Consider the following 13,423-nt stretch of genomic DNA (forward strand, 5'->3'; position numbering starts at 1 on the left):
AGCACGCGGATACCGAAACGATGGAGAACACGTGACCCTTAGAATAATTAAACAATAGTTAATAAAAGAGAGGAAGAGGGGGTGTCGAAGCGAGGAAAAGCGATGCCAAGGGCCGCGAGGACAGCGGACGTCGATCGAAAACGTGCGATCAGCGATTGAGGTCAAAGCGATCTCGAAGCTGCGTAGCGGCGTTGTTTGCCGGTGATACGTGAACGCCGCCCATAAAGCGAAAGAAGATGAAGAATAACACGGGCAACCACGAGAAGAACGGGCCGGAGAGCCTCAAGTTGTTGAGGGTACCGTCCACCCCTCCGACAACCCCAACCACCCCTACCACGCCGAGGGGGCTCGAGGACGTGTTCAAAGATCTACCCATCACCGACGAGACCTCCTGCGGTATATGGTGCATAAGGAACCCCACGTTGCAGAGATTCGCCAATAAGAAGGCTTACGTGTTCCTCTACGGTGTGCTCGGTTGTATATTTTCGGCTAGTTACGCGTACTTCAACGGTACCATTACCACCATCGAGAAGAGGTTCAAGATACCTTCCAAGACGACAGGTGGGAATTAGAGATGTGATATATATTTCTTGAAAATTGTATCTTGAAAAGAATTTTTACGTTATATGTGATCACGCTGTTGAAAATAGTTGCGAATATTAAAAAATTTTGAAAAAAAAAAAAGAAAAAGGTCGTACACGTTGAAATCTAAAAATACGATATGTCTATATCACAAATCAATAAAACCGAGTTAATTATTTTTCTCTCCAGGTCTCATCTCCGTGGGCAACGATATCTCGCAATTGTTCGTATCGGTGGTCCTGTCGTATTACGCAGGAAGGGGTCACAGGCCTCGATGGATCGCATTCGGGATTTATACGGTGAGTATTAATCTCTCTCTGTGATTTCTGCCCTTTCTCAGCCCTTTTGATCATTTCTTATTCCTCTTCTCGTTCGCGAAGAACGGAGAGAAAACTTGTGGCAATCAGCTGTCGGCACACGCCCCAAAGAATGAGCTAGGAGACGTCATAACCAACCGGTTGGTCAGTTCTTAATTAAATTAGGAAGCGTTGAAATCGTAGCTCTACGCTCATTCACGCCTCTTCCCATCGTACACTCTCGCCACAGTGTGTTTAGCTAAACACTCCATTCATTGGCCAGTGAAAAGGCGATGTTGGTGTGCGAAGAAACATCTCGCCTTACATATTTTCAATATTTATGTCGAAATAATTTTCGTTCGAATATTATTGGACGTTATTTCGACTGACAATCTGTAGATCCTTAAAATTGCGAGATATTTTTTAGAAGTCATTGCAATTATTTTCACATCGATATGATATTTTAATTTTCATTGGATTTTGATTCATTTTTAAAAATAAAATATTATGACTTAAATTGATTTTAAGCATTTCTGTTTAATTATATTATAAATTGAACCACAATTAATAGTTATTAGAAATTAGAAAATATCTTTTCTCGAGCCACATTATAAATAACACGAAATATCGGCATATTTGATATCATTCGATATAAATGACTGATAACGCTTTGATAGGAGATTGATTCAATGTATTGGTTCAATGCAATTATATATATACTTTGTCAGATTATTTTTTTCCATTGTTCTACATTATTTTTATATCTTGTTATAAAAGTAAAATTTATATATATATACTTATAATAACGATCGATTCAGATTTGAAAAAAACTCTACAAAGATCTTTGAGATCGTCATTGATCTTTTCGTTGACGATCTTTCGACGAATTAATTAGTCAACGTTCCACGCTCGAATATTAAGATGAATTGTTAGAGCAATCGTTAGATAACGTTACGGTAACGGTAAACACGACTTATAAAGATCGTGTCCAAAGATGATGGATAAAAAAAAAAACTTGAAGAATAACATTTTTCCAGACTGATTTTGTTTAATCAGACAAATGTAAATATCGGGAAATACGTATTGTATTAAAGTAGCACGTTTCATTGTAAATAATAAAATACTTTGTATGTACATAAAATTGAGGATCAGTTTTATCGAAGACAAATACCATATTTAGCTACTATCTAGTCGCTAATAATATCTACTAATTAATCGTATAAACAAATCAATCTTAAAAACTTAAAAAGCAAATAAGTGATTCTTATGAAACGATGAAAGATGAAAGATATCGTATTTACTTTGTGCTTTAGGTAGTTGTCTTCTGTTGTTTAACAATGTTGCCACACTTCTTATATGGTCCAGGAGAAGACGCTCTTTTACTTACGAAAGAGTACGGGGCAAAGTCAGAAAACTCGAGTCACATACCTGATAAATATCGGAAGTTCTTATGTCTCGGAAAGGAAAGCCGAGAGGATGAGTGTGAGGATGCTGATGGAAATTTCGCCCCCCAAGCATTGCTCTTCATTGCGCAATTAGTGTCAGGAGTCGGTGGTTCACTCTATTACACTTTAGGTGTATCGTACATGGACGATAATATACAGAAATCGAAGACACCAGCACTGATCAGTTTTTCCTATTTCTTGAGAATGTTGGGACCCGCTATTGGTTATGGGTTGGCGTCGTTCGCGTTGAAATTTTATATCAGTCCTACTTTGACGCCCACCATTACGACACAGGATCCAAGGTACACCAAATTATATCTACTGCCAATTATCTTTTATAATATAACACATATTAGAAAAACTAGATTTCGATCGAATATTCCATATAACACTTAATAACATATGAATGTTATAAATGTTTCTATCACTGTTTTCTTTCACATTTTTCTAAATTGTATTAGTTCTAGATTTCGCTTAATATTAGAGACATGTGAGAAGCCGAAAATGTTGGATCGAGTTGGAAAATATCCTTTCGTTTTCCGAAAATATCTTGTACACAGATGTATATTTGAGATTCCCAAGTATTCGGGACTGACTTTAATTTTTTGGACAAGTATAGTTTCAAAATGTTACTCAACTCCTCAATATTCTGAAGAATCTTGACATTTTCAAAAATTCTGAAGTTTTCAGGAATCCCGAAATTCTCGAACTGTGAGATACTTTCGGAACCCGACTTGAGCCGATCTGACTCGAGCCGACCCGATCCTAGCCGATCTGACCCGATCTGAATCGATTCGACCCGAACATCGGGTTCCCGATATTTTCAGTTTCTCGCACATCTCTGCGTAACAAAATTTCGATGCAACATGGAACGAATTAACCATATAGAGTCGAAAAAGGATGCAAAGGTAAAGATAATTTTAATTTCAAAAATTTTTTCCAAACAAAAATAGATGGTTAGGTGCTTGGTGGCTTGGTTGGATTATTCTGGCGATTTTTCTCTTCATCTTCGCAAGCGTAATCGCGCTTTTTCCTAAAACATTACCAAGAGCCGCAGCTCGTAGAGCTTTAGCATTGGAACGAAACAAAACTGCAACGAGCATCAAAGAAGAGGAATCAGAATTACCAGCTTCTCTCTCGGATATGCTGAGGACATTTAAACGATTATTAACAAACATTACTCTGATGTGCAACAATTTGGCAACCGTTTTCTATTTTATGGGATACATGCCATATTGGATTTTCATGCCGAAATACATCGAAACTCAGTACAAACAATCCGCTTCTGTGTCATCATTGATCACTGGAACAGTTGGTTTAGTCTTCAGTGCATTTGGAATTCTTCTTTCTGGTTTGATTATCTCCAAATACAAACCCAAGGCTAGGTATCTGGCCGCATGGAACGTGATGGTGGGCGCCATATCGGTCGTAGGAATGATATCTTACGCTTTTTTGGGTTGCTCGGCCAACGACAAGCAGATTATGGTTCAACCGGATGGCAGCTTGAAGACTCAACTCCCTTGCAACGAGCATTGCATGTGTGACTACGTTACTTATAATCCTGTTTGCTCCGAACATGGACAGACTTTCATCTCAGCTTGTCATGCTGGATGTCGTAATATAAAGGTTCGAAAGTTTTAATTATTCTTGATAAGTTTATTATTTTTATGAAATGAGTGAAATGAAAAGAAATTTTTTTAAAAAATCAGCTTTTGTTCTATATATTTATATATTATGTTATTTTCGATTTTGTTATATTTCTCAAAAAAATGATACTATTCGATTGAAAATGAATGTCAATTGACTATCGATTGAAAATGAATATCAGTGAACTATCGATATAATCTTGATCGACACTCGATCAATATTCATTTTCAATCAAATAGTAAAAAACTGGTAAAAATGTAAAAAGACTTTTAAACGATTTTAATAATTTTAACAAAAATATAATTATCATATTTTCATTTAATTATTTCTAGATATTAACCAACAGTAGTAAATTGTATACGGAATGCAGTTGCATCAAACCGAAGTTCGCACGTTTGCCATTTTTGTTTCCAAACAACACATGGAATCCGCAGACAACTGATGTTCCATTCGAGACACCAGCACCCGATGGATCAACAGGTTTTGGAACCGCGATTCCAGGAGCGTGTCCCGTGGATTGTATGCACAAATTTTATATATTTCTGGCTGTGGTTTGCTTGCTTAAATTCAGCGGCGCCACCGGAAGGGCATCGAATTTTTTGGTTTCTGTCAGATGCGTGGATGAAAAGGATAAAACAGTGGCTATGGGCTTTGGATTAACTATTATGAGTTTATTTGCATTCATACCTTCCCCTATTTTATTCGGATACATTTTAGGTGAGATGAATTGATTGATTCTTATTATTATTTTTTTTTTGTGAAATTTCTTCAAATATTATATAAATATTATTTTTACAGATAAGACCTGTATTGTTTGGGGGAAAACATGTTCAGGTACAGGAAATTGTTGGCTCTACAATGGAGAAACATTGAGATATCTACTAAACTTTACTGCAGCCAGTAAGTTGTGTATTTATTTATGAATTTATTTATGAAATTTTCGTTTACTTTTTATGTACATTAGATATGCAAAATAATAATAAATCATTTAAAAATAATAATAATTTTCCTCAGATTAATCTTATTATCGCTATGATATCTTTTTCCAGCATTCGTAACGATCGGCACGTTATTCGATGTGGGTGTGTGGTATTTCGTAAAAGATGTAAAGATTTTCGATGAGGAGATTGAATTGAAAGACATACCCGAAGAGCCAGGAGAGACGCTTTGAAAGTAAATCATACCGATCAGATATCAAATCGCTTCGTTTCGAGGAAAGATGAAAAGTTAAAATCGAAAGTCATTGGTGAAGAGAAAAAAGAATTAAAATAAATAAATAAACAAAAAGAAGATGGAAACGTCAAAAAAAGGAAATGGAAGAGCTGACGAATAAAGACTTTACAAGTACCTTAAGCAATTTCTTGGATATATTTAAAACATACTCGTAGTACCTCGGATAGAACTTATCGTTGACTATAGTTCATTTGTGAGGGCATTTGAAAAAGAAAATGAATTAATTTTTTTTTTATTTAGTATCCTCGTTTTATTACACATTGTTATTGAATAACAATTCTCATCGTAGATGCAAGAGTAAGTGTAAAACGACTCATATCAGTATGATACCTTCAATTCATAAACTAATTCATATTTCTCGTGTACAAAATATATATAGAGAATGATAATTTGTATCTATTATCTATCTGACAGATGTTTTAATTTTAAATTTATCATATGATATAATATATATCTCTTTTTTAAATTAACGAATCGTTGTTGAATAATATTAATAAGACTATAGAGAATCTATTCAAATAAAATAATTGTTTTTTACTTGAACAGATTAATTTACATGAACTTAGATAGATGATTACACATTATTAAGAATTTTTATTAGTAGAAAGTATGAATTATTAAAAGAGAGATTAATACTGACGATAATAAAAATGAGCAATAAATTAGGCTATTTGGATTTCAAATAGAGATCTATTATTTTGAAATTTTAATTTTAGTAATTATATATCTTTCAATAAAACAATTTTATCTACGTCGTGATTTATATTTTAAATAATCCTTTTTATTACCTGCAAAAATAATCCTTTTTTTGAAACTATAGTTTTAAGTTTAATAATACTTATTTAAAATATGAACTTCGTTTAAAGGTAAATAAATAAAAAAATGATTAGATAAAATAATATATTTAAATGATTTTGTAATAAATATAAAATAATTTGACAAATATGTGATGAACATTGCAGTATTCTTATTTTCTACAATAAATTTATTTTTTTTTCTTATGTTGAAGTGTAAATAAATGCTTATTGATTTATTTCATATAAAAGAAAAGTCAATTTAATTTTTATAGACAATGTTAAACTTTACTTTATTTAAATTATTGGCAGTATCATATGAATAATAAACTAATTATGAATTAATCATACAGTCTTTTTTTATAAATTATTTGCACTTCATACTTTTGAATAGTAAATAATTTTTCGTTTTTTTTTCTTTTCATAAATACATGAAGAATATATGTATCTCGAATATATGTATCTTCAGTAAGTAATATAAAAATATATATATAATATAAATTTGTACTATTTAAGAAGCTGTAATTATACATAATATGAAGAAGAAAAACTGTATTTATTATCAAATTAAAAAATTTAAAATATAGAAGAAATGCTAAATTGAAAATCATGTAAAAATATTCTTCGGACGAATAATCATATTTTTATCAATTATTTTCACTTCTTTTAGTTTTCAAGAGAAACATTTTTCGAGATAGATACGATAGATTTTTGAGCATTCTTCTACAATTCTTCAAAATTCTAAGACTATCAATCGTATACAAAATAACTTCTTTAATTATAATATGCACTTAGCCTTAGACTAATAATATAAATAATCTATAATTCATTAAAAGTTTTCAATTAAATTACAGAATTATCTGTAACATATTTATAGCTCAATGAAATAAAACGATCATTAAAATATATCAATTATTTTTTGATAATAACAACTGTTGATTTCTATATCATGGAAAAAATTCCAAACTGAAAACAACTTCAATATATTACTTTATCTATTACTCTTACCTAACATCTTAATACCTACACTTTAATACTTCATGAATAACATAAATAAAATTCAATTCTGAATAGATGAAAAAAAGTAAACAGAAATATCTGAATAAATAACTTTCTATAGACTTCGGTATAAAATGTCAAAACGAAATAACATGCAACACTATTATCATTATCTATCAAAAATCAGTGTGCAATGTTCCTACACTCCCTTTACTGGATGTTTTTGGGCTAACACTTTCTCTTGACTCTGGTCGATTCTCAGGAATCTTACCATCCCCTAAATTACTGAACTCAGACGAATATTGATTTATCGAATTTGACTTCTTCGACGCCATGGCCACCAATGGAATTCCTATCTTATGCTCTGGATGATTTCCATTCTCTCCCGCTATCGTCAATTCTTGTTCCTCATCAACCTTCTCGTATCTATCGATCAACGATTTTACACCTTTCGTGGATACAGGATCGACAATAGGTATACCGACTTCGTTGAAGTCTCCCCTCTTTTGTAAAGGCTCGTTTTGCCTCTTCCTTGAAAATTCAAAACTGCTCGTCTTCGAGGAACCGTCTATGTTTCTTCGATTCAACCTTGGATCACCATAATTGTCTGGATTTGGAAATTCTCGTTTGAGTGAGTTTTTGGCGGAAGAAGTATCGCTGTTATATACAGACTCGTAGTCTCTTCCCATGATGCGTTTACGTGACCTTGGCTCTATGCTGCTGAGATCACTTTCCACGTCTGAATCGATATCCAAAGGTCTGTAAGCTACTTTTGGACTCGAATCTTTCTTTCCCTCCTCGTCACTGGAACTTAGATCGTCTTCGGAGTCTGTATTTCGTATTTTTGATTTTTGAGCTTGAGACGGTTGATTGAGGGAAATTTTTGAATCTGTTCGACGATCTCCAGGACCTAAGGGACCGTATTTCAGTGGAGTTTCCTCGGTTTCTTGATCTTCTGTTCCTACATTTTCGTATATGGATTTGACGGATTTTTTTAGGTCTTCGCTTGATTTTTCTACGTTAATTGTTGTATCATCTACAAAGATTTCATATTAATGATAAATATTTACAATAATATTTTCTGATATCGATGATTATTTATTACGTTAAGTCAAGATCATCATATTGAATAGTGTTGAGTTTTATTTAACGGTTGTTAAACCTAACCTAACCAATACATAATATCATACATAAATTAATTTCATTTTAATTTCAAAATCATTAGCCACTAATTATTTGTAATAATCTGATAATAAATCTGATTAAAACTAATCTAATTTAATTTGTTTTAAAGAAAAATATTTATAAATAATAACTTTGCATCAATAATTATTCCCAAATAAAATCTTCTCAACGCTATTTAAAATGATCTTAGCAGTAACAGAAAAAAAAAAATTAGAAATCTATTTTACAAAATTACAACGTACTTAAAGAAGATTGATGCGTTATAACTTCACTCTCGTTACCTCTTCGATCTTGTTGATTGGTCGCATCATTCGTGTTTGGAATCATTTCCCTCATTTCAGTCATCGATGTTGCTTCTCCCTCTTTCTGGACATAAAGTTTCAAATCTTCGGAGAGACACCACACAACCAATTTCAATATAACACACAAAACCAACAAAGAACCTGTCATATAGCACAGATAGTTGCCGAGCTTCGTGCCATCGTGGATACGACACGAAATTTTTTGCGTTCCCCAATATAGACAGGTTAGATTTGCTATCACGTCGTATAAAACTTTTCCAGGTATAAATGCTATACACGTCATGAGGAATCCTATGCTGATAGCCTTGTCCTGTACAGTCACCGATCTCAAGATGATCAATATATCTCCCACGAAGGTCGAAGCAACTAATACACAGGATAAAAGAATTCCAAACTGAAGAAGAGAAAAATCTTCTATTATTAAAATAATCTCTTAACAGAGACAATTATATCTCTCGAATATGATTCTCGAAGATTACAAATTAAAGATCTAAATATCAAGGATAAGGAAGAATATATAAATTGTTTAATATAAAAATTTTGTTATTAATAATTGAAATTATTAATACGACAATGTTAAGTACGTACGTAATTTTGATATTGTATAATTTTGATAATTTCGATAATTCGTTGACAAAAAGGATTAAATAGATAGTTTCGTGAGAATTTTTTAATATTATAGAGGATGGAAAGGAATAACTAACCTCGAAAGCTACCCAATTGAATTGACAACGATTCGAAGTGCAAGGTCCATCGATCGCGTCCGTTTTCCCTGCGCCCATTACAGTTTCTACACAGCTACATTCACTGTAAGTTGTTATACCGTTTCTGACTTCGGAAAAAGTGCATCCAGCGTGACAAGGGCTATAAAAGGTGTGTGTGCCTTTATTGTCGCAGACGGGACGAAAATCGGCATCGTTTGAACATCGACAATTTCGATTGCAATAATGCAATAATATAAGACTAAAAAAAGGAAAGAAAGAATAATATAAGTGATATATTACAATATAATATATAAAATATACGTGGTTCGTGAAAGTATTCGAACTACTATTTTATATCTTACAATTCATCTAATTCTGATTTTAATGAAATATATTTATATATATCAAGAAATCAATCTTTCTAAATTTTTTATACAATTTCATCTAAGAACTTTTTTTTATAATAGAGCACGAAATTTTAAACATTTTTTTTTTAAATTTTGTTCTATTAGAAAATTACATTCAAAGAAAATTCATTGAAGCATTTTGAGCATTGATTTGATCAAAATGACATCTCGGCGAGAAAGAAATCTTTGTGCTCTGCGCTAAAAATGTTCGAATATTTTTTTAAACCACGATAAATATATATAAAACGTAACACGTAATTATTTCTCGTCATTCATACTCACGATCCCTTTTTAGTGGTGCCAAAGATAGGCTTTTTATCACAAGTCGCAGCAGTGAGTGCAAAGATGATCGCAGCTGCCAAAAGCACAACGATAATACTGTACCCAATGACACTTCTCGCGCTGGGTTTCAATTTTGAAATTACCATTCCCGAGAGTACAACGATCAACGCGACCAGACTGGGCTTCAAAATATCTGGAAAATTAAATCTTGACATACGTCTCTCGAAAGAAAATGTAAGATAATTCTCTCAATTTTTTTTTACTTGTTATCAATCTCGAAGAGATAGGATCCTCGAAACCTAGCAACATCCCAGTGGGTTTCGGCACGTGAAATCTCGACTGTCCAATAAGATTCTCGAAACCCACGAAATTCACTATGGCCATGATGTAGAGGGTACAGGCCAAGATTTGACACATCAGAATCTTATTCGTGATCAGTCTACCCAACGATGGCCAGAAATCTATACTTCCAACGCTTTGGCTCACTATCGTGCGTGGTGGTCGATTATTGGAATTGTTCAACAACGACACAGCCGCTTTCTCCACGATCTGAAAAAAATAGAGATATTTTCAATGGACGATTCTCGGATTCGTTTCAAATTTATTAAATTTTTAATCACCTCTGATGGTAGCATACGTGGGAACCACGAGAGAAGGAGGCCGGGAATTATAAGCAGCAAAGTGAAAATTGGCAAACCCAGCCACCATGCACCGATCTGTTCTCTATAGGATTCTATGGGGTTCAAGGTAACCGCGTCGAATCTGTATATAAATTTCCACAAAGATATGTGAACACTTTTCATTCAACATTTTTTCCTTTCTTTCTTGCTTGCTCTCTATTATTAAATTATTAAATTTAAAAATTATTAAATTTTTCATATCGCTCACCTAAGGCATATCCACGCCAGCATGCATCCAACAAGGATACCGAAAATTTTTACAGAAATGAGGAAACCTATGAGGCCTGCTACGTGCTTCTTCTTCGTGTTGTCGTCCAAATAGGAAACGCCCAATGCAAAATACGAAATATTCGCTATACCAGACACCACTTGTACCACTATGATCATCGCCAACGTGAAATAACAAAATTCGTTCTCCTTGGCCACGATTCTCGATGTCGTCTCCGAGCAAAGATCTCGACTGTCCTCTGAAAGAAGAAAAATACATATATATATATATATATATACACATAATTAACACTTAAAAATCTTAAATTACCTAAAGTTAAAAATTAAAAAAATATTACACTAAATAACTCACCCGCGTATATCGACATATGGGTTACGTTTTCAGTCTCCTCCACCACTTTCGTATGATGGGTCAAATGAGGTATGATCATAACGAAATACGAGATACTTTGCAGGAGGACAATGGCGCCGATCCACGCCGCCCTGTGTATCCTGTCGCCCCAATAGGCGATCACCACCCCGAGAATGAACGGCGTCAAGTCGGAAACTATTAGCACCCATTCTGGATGAAAAAATGAAAGAAAGCATATTTACATATTTTCAGTCTTCTCTTTCTTTCTCAGGGGGGAGGTGGATAAAAAAAAAGCATGGAAAGCACGTTTCTACCCATCGCGTAAGGGTGGAACTGGAACCTCCTCGCTATGGTCGGCCCTGCCATGTGAAGGTAAGCGTAGGCAGCGGCTTGGATCAGGCCTACCCATGACAACAGCCCGACGAACAACCGCCTCGTTGCGAATCTCGCCAACTTTGGGCACGGCAACTGCGCGCAACCACAGTCTATCGACTCGTCCGGTATTGGATTAGCCGGTCCAGCCAGGCCACCATCCACTTCCGATCGTATCACTTCCTGGATATGTATGGCCATTCCTTTTCGACAAAAGATATATATATATATATATGTATTTAATATATCGATCCTTCGAATTAATTTAGAAATTTGGAAAGAAAAAAAAAAAAAAGAAAAAAGGAGGGAAAAGTTTATTTCGAACGCGTTTGTAATCCGGATTTCTAAATATCCATTTTGCATTATACCATCCAACACCAAGCTCCAATTATCCAATTAACCACGTTACAAGCGCATTACACGTGTCCCACGGCTAAGTATGTGTCACGATGAATCATCACCATTGATGACGTCTCCTTCGAGGAATTTCATTTCGAAAAATATTTTTTAATAACCTTTTTCGCACGGCGTTCCCTTTTTTTTTTTTTTTTTTCGATAAATTTTCTTCTAAACACAATTTAACAACGCGTTAAAATAAAATACGAGAGAGAGAGAGAGAGAGAGAGAGAAATATACGAATAATATAATCGAGAAGGGGATCGATCGATCGACTCCTTCGTTATGTTACGCACCTGTTCGACACAATTTGCCGATCGAAATCGTGAAAAGAGAGAGAGGCAGAGAAAGAGAGGGAGAGAGAAAGGAGAAAAACTCAAGTGAACAATGTCCAATCACATGTTTACTCGCGTGTTTTTTACTCGTGCAGAGATTCGCAGTCGACGTCCGTCTTGATCCCTCTCGCGTTTTCACCAACGTTTTCTTTTTTTTTTATCCACGAGAGAGAGAGAGAGAGAGGGGAAGGAGGGAGGGAGAGAGAGAGAGAGAGAGAAAGAAAAGAAATGAAAACGGATTAATAACCGAGCGAGGCGAACTGGAAGGCAGGTGAGGCGAGGCACTTTTAGTCGACGGCACGTTATCTTGTTACAGATACGCCGCTCAGATATCTTTCGATAAAGAGTAGAGGTGTAATATACGCATGTGCTGCACACATGGGGAGAGAGAGAGAGAGAGAGAGAGAGAGAGAGAGAGAAAGAGAGACGCAGGTAAATGCCTCGTATCACGAAACGAAATATATTTACGAGGCGTAACATTTATGTGTCGATTACCTGCGAGATAATAAGGGAGATTTTTAAATGTAATAATGTTGATCGGGTAGGTGGAGATTTTATCGATGGTGTAAGTGAAAATCTGTAAATCGACGAGAGAGAGGTTTTTCTCGCCGATCTTTTTTCTTCTATTAATTTTAATCTCATATAATAGCTTTTTTTCGAAAAATTGATCGATAAATTTATTTTTAAGTAAAAGGAATCGTGCGTGTAATTTATAATTAAGATTAAATTTAATTTTCGTGGAAATTATTAAACGGGGGGGGGGGGGTAATTTTTTAAATATTATAATTGTTGCCAAGTTGATTGAGATGGTGTATATATATATATATTTTTTTTAATGTCGTTATAAATAACCTCATTATTGAAAGATAAGATTCAATAGAAATTTTCGCAAAAATTATCTTTCGATTATTATTTCGACGAGCACTTAGAGTTAAGAGATAAGAAAATTATCAGTGTGCGTAACGTGAGACGTTATTAATTAATCTACAGGAATCTATCACGGACACGAATTTATCAATCAATAAAAAAGATTCGATGAGTCAAATATTACGAATATTACTTTAGATAAAAAAGATAAAAAAGAAACGTGAACTAATCCTTGAACTATGAAACACTCGATGCAATATAGATATAGATTTATTCATTCCATTCAATTTATAGAAAAAAAAAAAAAAAAAAAAAAA

The 13,423-nt window shown here is 34.0% G+C and overlaps 2 protein-coding genes across 3 annotated transcripts in view; one reads left to right on the top strand and one right to left on the bottom strand.

Annotated features, from left to right (window-relative positions):
- Positions 1-5,954, top strand: part of LOC102671071 (solute carrier organic anion transporter family member 74D-like) — a 28,298-nt gene extending 22,344 nt beyond the window's left edge. Inside the window, exons 3-9 of one of the 2 annotated variants that reach the window (XM_031510991.1) lie at positions 211-561; positions 772-881; positions 2,192-2,625; positions 3,277-3,949; positions 4,303-4,687; positions 4,769-4,870; positions 5,020-5,954. In XM_031510991.1, the coding sequence (XP_031366851.1) occupies positions 237-561; positions 772-881; positions 2,192-2,625; positions 3,277-3,949; positions 4,303-4,687; positions 4,769-4,870; positions 5,020-5,141 (2,151 nt within the window). In that variant the 5' untranslated portion in view covers positions 211-236 and the 3' untranslated portion in view covers positions 5,142-5,954. Of the gene's footprint in view, positions 1-47; positions 562-771; positions 882-2,191; positions 2,626-3,276; positions 3,950-4,302; positions 4,688-4,768; positions 4,871-5,019 lie in introns of those variants that run through there. The other variant, XM_006616745.2, reaches the window with a different exon arrangement.
- Positions 5,955-6,964: 1,010 nt separating this feature from the next.
- LOC102680902 (solute carrier organic anion transporter family member 1A5-like) overlaps positions 6,965-13,423 on the bottom strand; it is a 9,208-nt gene continuing 2,749 nt past the window's right edge. Inside the window, exons 2-10 of the mRNA XM_006616810.2 lie at positions 11,451-11,711; positions 11,137-11,346; positions 10,765-11,023; positions 10,497-10,638; positions 10,140-10,425; positions 9,877-10,069; positions 9,188-9,446; positions 8,424-8,877; positions 6,965-8,032 (exon numbers count right to left, since the gene is read on the bottom strand). Of these exons, the coding sequence (XP_006616873.1) occupies positions 7,173-8,032; positions 8,424-8,877; positions 9,188-9,446; positions 9,877-10,069; positions 10,140-10,425; positions 10,497-10,638; positions 10,765-11,023; positions 11,137-11,346; positions 11,451-11,709 (2,922 nt within the window). The 5' untranslated portion in view covers positions 11,710-11,711 and the 3' untranslated portion in view covers positions 6,965-7,172. The remainder of the gene's footprint in view (positions 8,033-8,423; positions 8,878-9,187; positions 9,447-9,876; positions 10,070-10,139; positions 10,426-10,496; positions 10,639-10,764; positions 11,024-11,136; positions 11,347-11,450; positions 11,712-13,423) is intronic.

Source organism: Apis dorsata, unplaced genomic scaffold (genome assembly GCF_000469605.1).
Source record: "Apis dorsata unplaced genomic scaffold, Apis dorsata 1.3 scaffold_270, whole genome shotgun sequence".
In the NCBI taxonomy this organism is placed as follows: Eukaryota; Metazoa; Arthropoda; class Insecta; order Hymenoptera; family Apidae; genus Apis; species Apis dorsata.